This window comes from Prionailurus viverrinus, chromosome A1 (genome assembly GCF_022837055.1).
Source record: "Prionailurus viverrinus isolate Anna chromosome A1, UM_Priviv_1.0, whole genome shotgun sequence".
Classification (NCBI taxonomy): domain Eukaryota; kingdom Metazoa; phylum Chordata; class Mammalia; order Carnivora; family Felidae; genus Prionailurus; species Prionailurus viverrinus.
Window position 1 is genome coordinate 153,617,833 of NC_062561.1, and position 16,296 is coordinate 153,634,128.

Here is a 16,296-nt window from a genome sequence, read left to right on the forward strand (position 1 = left end):
ATTTGCAGGTTGCTTTACCAGCATGAGTCTTGTTTTTCTGGCTTAAATTCTCAGGGACTGTGAAGTTAGGTATTCCATAAGAAGGTAAACTTTAATGCAAAGATAGCCTCCCATATATAAAAAAGTACTTGAAGTCTCTTTAAATTTGCTATATTAACAGGCATACCTTTTTGCTACAATGCTTATTTTTTGTTTACACATTAAATTCTTACAAAACAAAATTGTGTCCTTTTGTTTTATATGAATATGTTTTATTTTGAGCCTACTTAAATATATTTGATAGAGAAAATACAGATTTTACCTAGTAAAATATTTATTGAGCAAGAATGACACTATCAAATATTCTTGAATAAACACCAACAAAAAAGAAAACTCAAGGTGATTAAAGTCATGATAAATTAAGATTTGGCAGACAGTGTAATATTAGTGTGATCACCAGTATCACAGACCTACACTGGATACAACAGAATGCTAAGAAATCTGAAGGATCTTGTTAAACTTTCCATCCCCACCATAACGTACAGTGTCAATGGCTTTGCCTTAATATGGTTAAAGGCTCTGGAGTTAGTAAGAACTTTTTACGAAAAAGTAACTTTAAGTACAATTTTAAGGAAAAGTAAGGATTACATCACAAATTCTTCCACTAAATAAATAAAAGCTTCAAACCAACTTTTTCAATTCTTTTTGCTACTGGTAACTTTTCAAAATAAAATATCCTTGAAATGGAAATGTGGTTTTATGATAAAATTTACACATAATTTGTTAAATGTCTGACCCACAACTTGCTAAGAAGTCATGGATCATGCCTTTTAAGGTCATCTTCTCTGATATCGAAGAGCATCCAAAGAACACTCATCTGAAATTTGTTTTCATTTATGTCTTATAAATAATCCAGTGGATTTTATTTCATTCTAACAAGGAGGAAATATGAATTACTAAACCTCTGGCAATTCTATCCACCTTACATAGTATCTCTATTTTGAATAGTTTGAAAGAAGAGGAGAAAACGTTTGCTTTTATTCAATTAAACTCACCAGCTTCCATTTTACATTGAATAATAAAATAGAAACTTTATTACATTTTGCAAATCTTAAAATACAAAAAATACGGGGCAGAAAATTTAAAAAACCAGTTTTACAGATGTACATGCTAACAATGTTCTACAATTCCATTTTGCATTTGTATCCAATACATTATACAAAAGATTTATAGTATTTGCATACATAAAAAGAATTAAATAAAGCATTCAGATATTTCTATGATCTAACAGTGCAATATGCATATACTTGGAAGAAAAATACTGATTTCCTGAGTAACGGTGTTGTAATTCAAAATAAGAATGATACCCATCATAATGCACCATTTAAATAGACTTCTAAAAACTCCACCTTTACCCTGTAATTCTTTGACTGGATCCTCTCTTCATAGTATTTCTGAAACATCCTTCATATTCCCAAGTAGGTAATTTTAGAAATAGATACCTTAAAAAGAACTAATAATTAAGTAGTGGTTCATTTAAAGAATTCTTCAAGCCACTGAACAAGCAAGTAGAGTCCAGAAAAAAAAAAGCTTTAAACGGTAAGTCTTTTGGAAAAGTTCATTTAGCATTACAGTCTTATAGTTCTAATGTGGCCAGCCGACTGTATAATCCATTTTAATCTATCTTTTGAAGACATGAATCCCATAATTTTCTAGGAGTAGGACGGCAAAAACTTTAAATGGCATCCAATAGTTCAAAACAACCCTAACTATCTGTACCCAGACTTAAAAAAAAATAATAATCTGCTCTAAAAATAGATTTTTCTTCACTTACAACTCCATTTTTTTTAAGTGAACCAAACTCATTTGCGGTTGCTAGCATATATATATATTACATATATACCTTCTAATGTAAAGCATCCAAGTAAATTCAAAGAAGAGTTTCAACACAATTAAAATCCACAATATCAAACAATAACTCTTATTAAGTTTTATAAACTAACCTGTGTTTGCCACAAATTTTGATGTATACTAGTACTTTTTAAAAGCTAAAATTATTCTAGACCTGTTAAATGCTTAGGAAATTTTTTTTCATTTAAAATGACCCTTAAAGATTAGAATCTAAAAGTCTATATATAAGATATATATAGAATTAGATATAATTCAAATATACAGAAAAAGGAAACTGCCTGATTGTGTCATAAGGATATGTTCTATTTCCTTCAAGAGGCCATTCTACAAGACTGAAATGGTTTTTAATCAAGTACACAGTACACTTCACTACCTTACGTAACTTATTTTGAAATCAGACCTACCACGATTTCAAAGTACCACTAGCAAAAAGGAATCACTTGACTGTAATTTCATCAATTCGATGTAAACAAAGTTCTTCATTCCACTCTAAAATAATCCATTTTTCTTTCCTAAAACTTGATTTTTCAGCAGGCGTAATAAATACAATGTAAACCAACCAAGTTAACACAGCATAAAGTCGAAAGATCATACATATTTTCAAGATGCTAAGGCACATTAAAATAATTTTAAAATTTCAAACTAAAAAGTTACTCAAAAAATGATTTTGCTACAACTTCCAATATTAACATTTTTCGTTAATTGTCTAAGGTCCTTTAATATATGCAAGGGCTTTAATGTTTGACTTCTTTGTCCTGTCTTTTTATGATACTTTGCTCCTGAAAGTACATAAAACCTCATGTACCATATGTACTTCTTCACCCCACTTGTTACCAATATTGGAGTTTGAAATATAAAATCACTGGTCTAAAGCTGAAACATTAAAAATTAGTAAATAATGCCCAGAAAATGAAGTGGTATTATATACCTAAAGGTACATACTTTATTATACACAAAACAGGCAATCCAGACTCCACCAAATCTTACTTCTAATTAATCTTTTTGGTTACATTTTTAAAACACACACTTTAAGAAATTAAATGATGGAAATTAGTACACAAATGATGTTTACTTAGCCAGACTGTATCTGATCCACAGCAAATCTTAAGAAGTAGCACTATCAAGCCCTTTCAACTGATCTACACACCTTTAGCCTCTGCTGCCCAATTTGATGCTATAGTTCAGAGGAAAAAAAGGTTTAAGTTGAACATTTTCTCTTTGAAAAATATAGGTTAATGGGTCAATCAATAATTTGTCTGTTACTTTCATGCAAAAGGTCTCTCTCATCTTTGCTTTTGATTCATGAACCAATTTCTACAACAGATCTCAGAGGCAGACAGTGAAAATTTGTTTTAACCCCATGAAGTTGTGCTTGATAGTGAAGGTGGAGATGAATTTATACAGCCTATGTTATGAATCCTATTGGACCATCTGAAATAATACTTAATTTTAATTCTAAAAATTAAATTAGCTTACATAAGTAGTATTATAAGGCATTAAATGTAATTAAGGCATGTTACTACAAGTAACACAGCAACAACTTATCACAGTATATGAGGATTTAATTCCTAAATAATGCTAATCTGTATAACACTTTTCATTCAAGAATTACAAAAGTGCTTTCAAATAACAGAGGCCAATATAGTCACTTAAAAAACAGAAGCAGAGGCACCAAGCTTTAAGAGACAAAGATCACTTTTAGGTCTTGACCTAATCCAGTGTTCCAGGGACCAAGTGGCAACTTCCCAACCATACACATTATTTTAGGGGCTTATAAAAGTTATTTTGCCTAATATATTTAATATTAACAACCTTAAGCCAAAAAATAATTACTTGAAAAATAAAACTTAAACATAACCAGTCTTGAATATAAAAAATGATACATTTTCCAAGTTAAGAACTTCCTAGACCCATATTTAAATTCATTTCTGCTTTAAGCATTGATACAAGATATATGGATTTACAACTCTCAATATCAATGACCAACTGTAGGAATTTCACACTCAATCTATTTGTAAATGGCTCCAAAAAAGGGTGAAAAACAAAAACATCTTCAATCTCCTTAACTTCTGCCTTTAAAGTGGTTATTGAATAGAATTGATTCATCACACTCCAAGATTCACGTGATCATTAACACTGTAAGTATGAGCTCACTGCTATGTTTTGTGTTGAGCAGCAGGTGACTGAGAATCTTGACTATATAGTTTATGATCATGTTGGCCAAAGGGTATTCCCTTAGTTGGACCAATTCCATTTTCCATTTCTCTCTGTTGTGATGGGGGTGTGACTCCTGAATGCAAATGTGAGGAGGAATCCACTGTTGAATGATGACTAACATCCACTTTAGCTAAAATTTCATAATACAGCAAATAAAATACTGGCGTTATTATACCTACTATCAACATTATCACTACGGCTGTCCACCACCCTATTCCCCAGTCTGCTCCATAATAAGGATCCTTACGTTGAATGTTTTTGTTATCAGGTTCAAAACGTATTTGTTGTGCTGTTAAAGCAGATACCACCTCATTAAGGTTCTCTCTTTTGGTGTCTGTACATTTTACAATTTGTTCTATGTCTCGGTCTACTTCTTTTAAAAAGCTACCAGCTGACTCACTGGAAGAAAGAGAATCATTAGGTGGCAAAATTTCCTGTTGTTCTGGAACATACTGGACAGATGACGGACGTGAAGCCTGTCTTCCTTTTGGAGGATAAAGTGTTTCAGTCAATGAACTAAACTTTTTAACTGGAATTTTGATAGACCTAAGGGCAAAAAAGTCTTGATCGCTGATGAGATTATTAACCCTCTTGATATCTGCTACCTGTAAAAAAAAAAAAAAAAAAAGCAACATTCAACTGAATTTTCACTCAAAACAGAGGTAACAGTATTCATTCATCCCATTACTTTTGAAAGGAAAAAAAAAAAGGTAGAGTTTAATTATTAGTAGTATTAAGTTATCACACCCAGAGAGGTTTTATTTGTGGATAACAGTTCTATACCACTCTTGATCTACCAGTCTTAGGAAATCACTAATTACTTTTTACTGTCACTCATGTATTAACACAAATGTTAGGTATTTTTTTTTTTTTTTTTTTAAATTTTTTTTTCAACGTTTATTTATTTTGGGGACAGAAAGAGACAGAGCATGAACGGGGGAGGGGCAGAGAGAGAGGGAGACACAGAATCGGAAACAGGCCCCAGGCTCTGAGCCATCAGCCCAGTGCCTGACGCGGGGCTCGAACTCCCAGACCGCGAGATCATGACCTGGCTGAAGTCGGACGCTTAACCGACTGTGCCACCCAGGCGCCCCACAAATGTTAGGTATTTAAGTAGATCCTGGAATCCTTTGATATTTCTCTTTGTACATCATGCACAAATATCACACTTCTGCTGTTTGTAAACAATGAGAAGGAAGAATTACAGTTATTTATGTTCTTTCATTCTTGCAATTAGAATATAGGCAAATATCAACTTATCCAACTAAAACTACCATACTTTATCAAAACTAAGATGCCATCAACTCTAAGATGTGCCATTATTTATCACTAAGGAAAAAAAATATTGAGGGTGCCACCATTCCACTTTCAAAGATGTTAAAATGTATCAAAAAACATGCACCTTAGATAACGTATTTCCCTTATTTGTCTTCTAATGACATTTTCCCTAACTTCTGTGTTCATGCAGTATTCAACCACCCCCAAGATGAGTCATTTTTTATAAGCTTTCCCTATGTATTATACAGTCTTCAACCTGTCTGTATATCCTATCTACCTGCCATTGTGAGGAGGGAGAGCATGGGAGTATTCCTCAGATTACCTGTTATTATGCTAGGCATCCCATAATCTTTGAGTGATTAGTCCCATTCATGATTTCCATCAACGCTTTAACCTAAGCCCTAGTCATTTATTCCTTGATTGATGTCAGAGAGGTAGAGTGTGTCTAGGATAAAGCTTTTCTGGCTTGGTCAACTCAGTGGATAATAATGTCATTTACTGAGATATAGAACACTTTGGAGGAAGAAAAGAAAATAAACACAGATTATATACGTGTTGACCTTGAGGTGACTGAAATATCTAGGTGGAAGTTATCCAACAGGGAGTTTATATGTCTGAAATTTGAAAGAATGATCTCATCTAGAAATATTGACTTGTGGATTATCAGCAAAAAATGGTAAATGAAGTCACAAGTGTACACAGATTCACTAAAAAAGACTAGGAGAAAAAGGTGATAAATGAAAGATGACTGAAGAATGCCAACATTTGAGGGTTATGTTGAATAAGAGAAATCTACAAAGGAGATTAAGAAAGAATGGCCAAGGGGTGGCTGGCTGGCTCAGTCAAAAGAGTGTGTGACTCCTGATCCTGGGGTTGTGAGTTCGAGCCCCACGTTGGGTACAGAGATTAGTTAAAAATAAAATTTTTAAAAGCAAAGAGTGGCCAAGAAAGCAATATACAATGGTGGGTTTGACTATCTGGGTTTGACGGATGGCTATGATACTTTCTAGCTCTATGATTTGGGGCAAGTTGTTTAACCTCTCTGCAATGAAATTTCCACATATGTAAAATGACAGTAATAACACTACCTACCACATAGGGTGTGGCAAAGATTAATAAATTAAAACATATGAACATTCAAATAGCAACATATAGTACATTATGCAAATGTTAGCTGTTATTAAATATTACTAGTAGGAAAATCAGAAAGCTGAAGAATCAAGGAGGTCAAACAAAGACGGTTTTTAGGAGGGGGTGGTGACTGATCAACTGCAGATTTCTGATCAAGTTCACTGAAGAATGAGAGTTCCTGTTGGAAAAATCAACTCCCTTGAAGTGTATATGTGGGAAGAGGATGGAGAGGAAGACTGAGGAGTAATTAGATAAGACAATAAAGGATGCTTTGAAAGTTTATGACCTCAAGACTGTTTAAGGCAAATAAAGACTCACTGACAAACTCCAAAACCTGACCCCATTCTCTTTAAATGTTTGTTTGGTATTGTCTATTCTGACTAGTAACTACTCCATACTCTTTCTAAACCAGGCTTCCAAGTCTTAGTGTCTACCTAGGTTCTCACTCTAATTATCCCTATATTCTCCATTATACTAACTTCTTTGGTTGCATTTAGGATTCCAACCTTACAATTTTTATGCTCTTGTCAGTTTTATGACTGGCATATTTTTAATAATTTCTAAAATTGAGTACTTACAAGAGGAATACAGCACTAAGTACCCTATTTTTATTTACTTTTTTATACACTATGTGAAGTGAATTAAAAAAAAATTTTTTTTAATGTTTATTCATTTTTTTTTATTTTTTTTTAACTTTATTTTATTTTTGAGACAGAGAGAGACAGAGCATGAACGGGGGAGGGTCAGAGAGAGGGAGACACAGAATCTGAAACAGGCTCCAGGCTCTGAGCTGTCAGCACAGAGCCCGACGCGGGGCTCGAACTCACGGACCGCGAGATCATGACCTGAGCCGAAGTCAGCCGCTTAACCGACTGAGCCACCCAGGCGCCCCTGTTTATTCATTTTTGAGAAAGACAAAGTGCAAGTGGGGAAGGGTCAGAGAGAGGGAGACACAGAATCTGAAGCAGGCTCCAGTCTCTGAGCTGTGAGCACAGAGCCCAACATGGGGCTCAAACTCACTGACCGCGAGATCATAACCTGAGCCAAAGTCAGACTCTTAACCAAGCCACCCAAGCACCCCATAAGTACCCTATTTTTAAAGTGATAAATACTTTTTTAAGGTTCTTCCTTTTTTTGCTGGTTCAGCTCCTGGTAAAAGGGAGCACTGCTTAACTCCCTAACACTGTTGTATCAATCTTCCTTATTGTAGACAAGACCTTCTTTCCTCTAATGTTAAGCTAACTGCCCTTTCATCATTCTTCATTTTAAATAAGGAATCAGCTGACTACCCCCAAATAATCTCTGTAAACTTCTTCTCTATCATTAATACACATATTTTAGTCCAAGCCCTGATCATCTTCACTTGAATTATTCCAACAACCTCCTTACTGGGTTCCCTTCCAACTCACCAGCAGGTTTCCCTACCATTTTGTAGTACTCTTGTTAAACCTTATAGCAGTGTTCTTACTATATAGATCAAACTTTTCCTCAGTTCTCTCAAAGTGCTTCATCCCAATCAGTCTACGCCCCTCATTTTTGAAACATCTATTAAACTTCCTCTGTTGTTCACCTTATTTTCTCCTTAAAATCTTCTCCATATCACTGTCCTATACCTTTCTCCTCATATACTCTAGTCATATTTTTTTCCTTTTCACCTCATTGGAAATATAATCTATTTTTAATCATTCATATAGATGGCATTTCAAACTTCTCTTCTTGTAAGACAATTTATTAGGTTCGTTTAAAAAAAAAAATCCATGTCTTTCTCTAATAAAGCTAGTGGACCACACTTTTCTCTTGAATCTCCACCTTGGTAATTTCAGCCTGGCCCCTAATTTTATTTATTTATTTTTTTAATATGAAATTTATTTTCAAATTGGTTTCCACACAACACCCAGTGCTCATCCCAACAGGTGCCCTCCTCAATGCCCATCACCCACTTTCCCCTCCCTCCAACCCCCCATCAACCCTCAGTTTATTCTCAGTTTTTAAGAGTCTCTGATGGGTTGCCTCCTTCCCTCTCTGCAACTTTTTTTCCCCTTCCCCTCCCCCATGGTCTTCTGTTAAGTTCCTCAGGATCCACATAAGAGTGAAAGCATATGGTATCTGTTCTCTGTATGACTTATTTCACTTAGCATAACACTCTCCAGTTCCATCCACGTTGCTACAAAAGGCCATATTTCATTCTTTCTCATTGCCAAGTAGTATTCCATTGTATATATAAACCACAACTTCTTTATCCATTCATCAATTGACGGACGTTTAGGCTCTTTCCATAGGAGATATTTGGCTATTGTTGAAAGTGCTGCTATAAACATCAGGGTGCAAGTGCCCCTATGCATCAGCACTCCTGTATCCCTTAGGTAATCTTAGTTACTATCCATCATCAACCTTCTAAAGCACATTTTGTAAATTATTTCTCTACAAAACATGAATTCACATGTTTATGTTAAAAATTAAACCAGATAGGGGCGCCTGGGTGGCGCAGTCGGTTAAGCGTCCGACTTCAGCCAGGTCACGATCTCGCGGTCCGTGAGTTCGAGCCCCGCGTCAGGCTCTGGGCTGATGGCTCGGAGCCTGGAGCCTGTTTCCGATTCTGTGTCTCCCTCTCTCTCTGCCCCTCCCCCGTTCATGCTCTGTCTCTCTCTGTCCCAAAAATAAATAAAAAAACGTTGAGAAAAAAAAAATTAAAAAAAAAAAAAATTAAACCAGATATACTATGACATAATAATAAATGGTACTGCCTCCATGAACAAGTTGCAAACCCCCCGCCCAAAATCCAGCTCTTATCTCATCAAGAAATGTGTTTCACTAAAATACTTTATTAAGTTTTTAAATAAAAATTCTTAATGTGTCTGTTTTGAACAACTATGAATTGCAGTAATTATTTTTTAAAAATACATAGCACCTTAGGGTCACAGGAAATATTTAAAAATTCAGTTCATATTTGTATATATTTGGGGGTGCCTGTATGGCTCCGTCGGTTAAAAATCTGACTCCTAATTTCAGCTCAGGTCATGATCTCATGATTCGTGATATCAAGCCCCATGATGGGCTCCAACCTGTCAGCTTGAGATTTTCTCTCCCTTTCTCTCTGCCCCTCCCCACTCACGCTCTCACTCCCTCTCAAAATAAACATTTAAAAATAAGTAAAATAAATTTGTATGTATTTGTATAAACAAGTTTATAAATATGTATGATACTATTATAGAGAACTATGACAGGTAACCAATAAAAGGCTCTCAAGTACAAAAATATACATTATAGAAGACTGTGGAGGGAGGATGAAAATTTTAATCAAGGAGAAAAAGGAATGATAAAACTTTTATGCTAGTAAAAGTTTCATGCTTATACACTGGGGCACCTGGGTGGCTCAGTCAGTTGAGGGTCCAACTTGAGCTCAGGTCATGATCTCACAGTTTGTGAGTTCGAGCCCCACATTGGGCTCACTGCTGTCAGGACAGAGCCTGCTAGGGATACTCTGTCCCCCTCTCTCCCTGCCCCTCCCCAGCTCATACTCTATCTTAAAAATAAACATTTAAAAGGAGAAAGCGAGAGAGAGAGCATATAAAGAGTATTCTAACAGTCTAATTTTTAAATATCAATAGTGAAAACATTTTTGAAATTATATCCTTTAAGTCATTAGGAAGTATTTAAACTCACTTTAAAATGTGCAAGGAGGTACACAGTAAATACATTTCAAAATTCTACTAGGAGTATGACAACATAAAGTTCAAAAAATAGTTTCCGTATCAACGTGTTTACATGAAAACAGATTCCGCACTAAGGATGTAAGATGGCCATAATGACACATATATAAAATGGATATAAAGAGTTTAGTATTATTAAAATAAAAATATACCTCCCTTTTTATCAATCCTACTTTGGGGAACCTACTCCACAGAAATAAAGGTAGCACCATTTATTTTTAATTAAAAAATTTTTTCTTTAATGTTTATTTTTGAGATAGAGCACAAGTGACACAGAGAAAAAGGGACACAGAATCTGAAGCAGGCTCCAGGCTCTGTGCTGTTAGCACAGAGCCCGACCCCACAAACCTTGAGATCATGACCTGAGCAGAAGCTGGACACTTAACCGACTTAGCCACCCAAGTGCCCTGTGTACCACCATTTAAAGATACAGTGCTGATGATATTCACCACACAATTCAAAACATGAAGAAAATCTTGAGTACATGATAGAATAGTTTAATATCATGGAATATCCATACTATGCAATACTATGTAACTATATAAAATGAGTTAGATGTGTAAGACAGTGAGGCATGTCTATGATATATTAAGAAATGAGGGGTGCCTGGGTGGCTCAGTAAGTTAAGTGTCTGACCTTGATTTTGGCTCAGGTCATGATCTCATGCTTCATGAGATTGAACCCCTTGTCGGGCTCCATACAGAAAGCTTTCAGCTTTCTGATTGGGATTCCCTCTCAATCTCTCTGTCCCTCTCCTGCTCATGTTTTCTCTCTCAAAGTAAATGAATAAACATTACAATAAAACAAAAAGGAAGAAATAAAAAAGACAAAAGCAACTTGCAGAGTAATAGGCACAGTATACACCAATTTTTTTAATGTTTTTATATATGTATTTTTTTTGAGAGACAGAGACGGGTGGGGGGAGAGAGAGCGCACACGTGTGCATGTGCACATGAACGGGGGAGGGGCAGAGAAAAAGGGCGATAGAGGATCCAAAGAGGGTTCTGCCCTGACAGCAGTGAGCCAATATGGGGCTGGAACTCACCAATTATGAGATCATGACCCGAGCCGAAGCTGCATACTCAACTGACTGAGCCATGCAAGTGCCCCAAACCAATTTTTAAAAACAAAAATTGGGGCACCTGGGTGGCTCAGTCGGTTAAGCAGGCAACTTCAGCTCGGGTCATGATCTCACAGTTCGTGGGTTCAAGCCTCATGTCAGTCTCTGTGCTGACAGCTTGAGAACATGGAGCCAGCTTCGGATTTTTTGTCTCCCTCTCTCTGCCCCTCCCCAGTTTGTACTCTGTCTCTCTCATTCTCAAAAATACATAAACACTAAGAAAATTGTTTTTTGGTTTTTAAAATTTTTTTTTATCTTTTTTTTTGTTTTTTGGTTTTTTTTTAACAGAAAAACAAAAAATCACCAACACCCCAAGTATTTTAGATAATACATATTTATATTTATATATTACACATATTATTTTTATAAGCACAAAAAAAGGTATGGAAATAAACACCCCAAAGTGTGTTATTTCAGGAAGATGAGGCAGAAAAATTTTTTCCTTATATATTTCTATATTCTCTTAAAACCTGAGTAAGGAGACAAGATAACACATTTGGGTGTCTTTTAATACTGAAACTAGACTCATGGATTTAGAAATAAATGGAAATCCAAGTATTCACTTAAAAATTTAAAAAGTTAACATCTACCAACATAATACAGTTTTCTACGGAAAGAAAGGAAAAGACAAGATAAAAGCACAGAACTTACTTCAATTTGTGCTAATGAACAAATAATTTATTTTGGACAGCATTATGCAAAATCAAATTCAAACTTACCGTACAACAGTACTGAAGGGCTATTGCATTTAAAGTATCTCCTTCCTGTATATCTTTTGTTAATACTATAATGTCATCAAGTCTATCTCTTGATGTACTTCTTCGGATTTTCTCTTTTCCTCTGGATCGAAGCTCATACACTTCGGCATCCTCCTCCAGCATGTCACTGTCTGTACAATTTCCAAATGCATGTACTTGACCACTTGAATGAACTCCTGGAAGAGGAAAACTACGATTCTGATGTCTCCCTGCCATGTCAAAATCTGAGGGGGAAAGAAAGAGAAAACTCTGGAATGTAGCTGATCCATATGACTGAGTTACATGAATCTTACATTCAGGACACATTATACATATATTTTTAAGAATGATTTTAGTTATTTAAAAATTTAAGTTTGAGTTTTAGAGATGTTAAAGTGCAAAGAACATATCTGGCAGCAGAAACAATGAGAGAGGAGGAAGAGGTAATCCATTCTTATAAACTATGTATCACCAAAAGTGGAGGTGATAAACATTTTCACGGAAGTAAACAGTTATTTTTTTAAGGTCAAAAAATTAAGTTCCCCTTATTCTGAGTAAGTGAATAAAATTAAGGAAACTTCTGATCATATATGTGCAATTTATAATTCTGATAAATCAAAGTACAGGTTTTATATGTACAAACAAAACACTTTAATAAATCCAAATATTCTGGCTTGTTTAGCATTTTAAGCTCATATATCTTTTGTACTACCTATCTACCTCCTTGGATCAAGTGGACTTCAGTATTTATGTTTAGTATATATAGCATGTGCTTTCTATATAGGTCATAATTTTGCCCTAGACCAAGGATTCTTATTTTTTGAAAGTTTTTCACCAACATTTATCAAAGTCCTCATCCAACTCAATTTATGGTCGATAAAGTCTGAATATAGTTTAGGCCACTACATTCATTTCTACATCAGAAAAGATACTCTTAAGAATGAGCACTGGCCTAAATTAAAAGCATACATCAAAAAGCGTGTATCAATGAGTACTTTTTGTTTACTTGTATATGCACTCTCAACTGATCTTCAACAAGCTGGCCTATTCTCATTAAAGACAAAACAAAAATAAAAAACTAATTCCACAGGTCCAGTTCTTGCTTCATATTACATGTTCACATAAGAAAGAAAGTATAGTAGATTGCTTTCAGTTATTGTTGTGAAAGATGGAAAGAAGTAGACAAGGAGTAAAAGGCATTTTGGAGATAAAATACTTAGGACTTAATACTGTGACTCAGATATCAAGAGACGAAAGAAGTTAAGAATTATGCCAAGATTGCAGATTTGCATCATTGAGGAAGTGGTGATGCCATTCTCTAGAATACAGAACACTGGAAGAAAAGTGGGAGGCTAGACTATGATTATAAATTCCTTTAAGACAGCCCAAAAGAATGTGAAGTAGCCCAGCAGGCTACATAGTCAAATTCAGAAAGGTCTGGGCTAGAAATATAATCTAATGACTCATGTGCATAGGTAGAAACCGAAGCCGTATGGGTATAAAGGAGACTACCTAGAAAAAGCACAGAATAAGAAAAAAGGAACCAAGACTGAGCCTTGAAGAACTGCTTGCTACGTGTAGTAGTATGTGAGGGAAGGAAAATCAGCCTGCAAAGAATATGGAAAAGGAATATTCAGAAGAAGAAACCATAAAAATATTATGTCATGGAAGCCAAGCGCAAATGGTGTCTTAAAGGACTTAGTTCAGTTGTGAATACTACAGACAAATATAAAGTGACAAAGAGAAAAAAACAAACAAAAAACAACTCTCTGACTCTGCTGTACAACAATGCAATGCTTTAAGAACTCAAGGGTTTTTATTAGACCAACCTAGATAACTAATAGTTACATGTTAAGTAGACTTAAAATTTAAGAACCACTTAATATACACTAATTTTTTTTTAATTTTTTTTTTTAACATTTATTTATTTTTGAGACAGAGACAGAGCATGAACGGGGGGAGGATCAGAGAGGGAGGGAGACACAGAATCTGAAACCGGCTCCAGGCTCTGAGCAGTCAGCTCAGAGCCCGATGCGGGGCTCGAACTCACATACCGCGAGATCGTGACCTGAGCCGAAGTCGGACGCTTAACCCACTGAGCCACCCAGGCACCCCATTATACACTAATTTAAATGTGGCCATACTTCCCTTTAGATTCTTCCTCCCTAATAATTTGTTGTTAGAATCCCAAACTGGCTTAGAACAGTTGAAATTCAGTGAGCAATGTGCAAAGCCATTTTACATATTGACATCAAACTTTCTCCAGAGTCTATTGCTAAATACTAAATAATAGGACTAGAACTTCATCTCACTATCTCTTATCTTGTGTAATGAAATGCAGGCAGCAGACTACCACAAAGTGGATACTGTTTTTGAATAATCAAGAACTGGTTGTGACTCCAATGGAAGTGGAAAGCTAGTCACAGGCCCAAGCAGATAATTATCTAAGCCGACTATACAGAGAGCAGAAAGTACATAGTATTCATCTCATCTGGCTCAATTTTCTTCAACTGTCTTGATTCTTAGGGTAGGGGAAAAAAAACCCTGCATGCCACCTAGATTACAAACCATGGCAAAAAGTAATTACCAATGGATACGTTATTAAAGCATTTAACCAGCTCACTCTGTAACTGTAAATTGTTTCCCAAACACCTTCATACTTTATAGTAACTGTTGTTGGGTGTTTTGCTTTGACATTCTTTAAGCAGATAGGGCCATAGGGTCATAGGGCACAAGGTAGTTCAGCACTGGGATAGCAGTAACACAGGGACTGTATCCGCCAGGGGCAATTCAGGTTTTAAAAACTTCTCTTCCTCTCTATTCCACACACCTAGACTTTTTCTTTCCCTGTTTACATGATGATTAAATCTCAGGTTTTTACGCCACACCGTCACACTTGGACGGTGTGGACGAGATGTTGCCAACATATATTGTCGTGGGGTAAATGTATAGTGCTTAGGTTTTAAATGCGTGGCTCTGAGAACCCAACAGGTAGGAGTCCTTCCTCTGACCCTGTTTCCCCGAGAGTGTAAAGAGGGGCTTCGGTGGGGTTGGTGGCGAAGATCTCCTCTGCCTTGGGGTCTCCTACATGCAGGCCAGGATCCGAGTCCCAACCGGCGGCCCCGGCTACACCTGCGGCCGAGGGCTCTCCGCCATCTCCAGCGAGAGTGTAGCAGGGCCCAATCCCGCCGACCGCCATCTTTACCTGTTCGGTTAGCAGCGGGGACGCAACGAGGAGCCCGCTGCCAGGTCCGCCGCCGCGGCTCCTGTCCCGGGCACATTCATGACCAACTCTGCGCTTTTGGCCGCCCCTGCCCTCTGCCGCCACCGCCGCCAACGTCTCTGCCTTCCGGGCCGTGCGCCGCCGCCACGTCCGCAAACCTGCCGTGCGTCATCGCGTCAAGTGGGCGGAGGTGGGCAGAAGAGGGAGAGGAGGAGGAGGAGGAGGAGGCCGGAGGTGGAAACAGGCGGGGAAGGAGGAGGGCGGGGACGCGAAGGCGAGACCAGACCCGGAGGCTTCTTAACCACTGGCCTGAGCCTGGCGCGCAGGCGCAGAGACGCCGCCAGGGCCGCGGGGGCGGGGTCCAAGTTCCAGCTCCGCCCATATCTCCTCTCCTTCGGCCCCTACCCCGCCCCTCACCCTCCGTGATGGTAGCTCCGAGGGCCAACCCCGCTGGTTAACCCGGTGATCGGGAGCTACCTGCCCGCTGCGCCTTTGTCCTTCGTGCACACAGTGCTGGCAAAGACTGTCTAGAAAATACCCAGGGGTGGGAGTCGGGAGGAGAGAGATGCTTAAGGATATGACGGGCACTGTTGAGCGTTTCTTCTTGCTCTGCATCTGGAGGTTTGTCTAGGGTGGAGAAGGTCGCCCAAAAGCTTAGTGTTGACATCCATGTTTTGGAAAATTGTACTGTGCTTATTACTTTTCATGCGGAAGCTTCTAGACTTTTGCAGAAGAGACAAAATACTGGAGAGAAGTCCTTGGTTGGCGGGGTAGGGTTGCCTCAGTCTTTGTGTTGATAGGTGAGGAAAGTGGGCCACCTAGAGTCAGGCCCCGGAAAATGTTTGCCCTCAGGCTTTGGTTCTCAGCTTGTTATTCTCAAGGAGTCAAGGCTGTGTACAAATTGTAACTTTGTTTTGAAAATTAGCTAAAAGTCACTGGTAGTCACTGTTGGGGTCTATGAGATACAGTTTGTTAAATAACAAACTCCTT

The 16,296-nt window shown here is 37.3% G+C and overlaps 1 protein-coding gene across 1 annotated transcript; it reads right to left on the reverse strand.

Moving 5' to 3' along the window:
- Positions 1-1,050: 1,050 nt before the first annotated feature.
- On the reverse strand, positions 1,051-15,539 carry LYSMD3 (LysM domain containing 3). The gene is made up of 3 exons (XM_047871486.1): positions 15,289-15,539; positions 12,066-12,328; positions 1,051-4,712 (listed from the first exon to the last, which is right to left on the reverse strand). Exons 1-3 carry the CDS (start codon positions 15,362-15,364, stop codon positions 4,047-4,049), a joined length of 1,005 nt encoding a protein of 334 aa, XP_047727442.1. The 5' UTR covers positions 15,365-15,539; the 3' UTR covers positions 1,051-4,046.
- Positions 15,540-16,296: the final 757 nt, after the last annotated feature.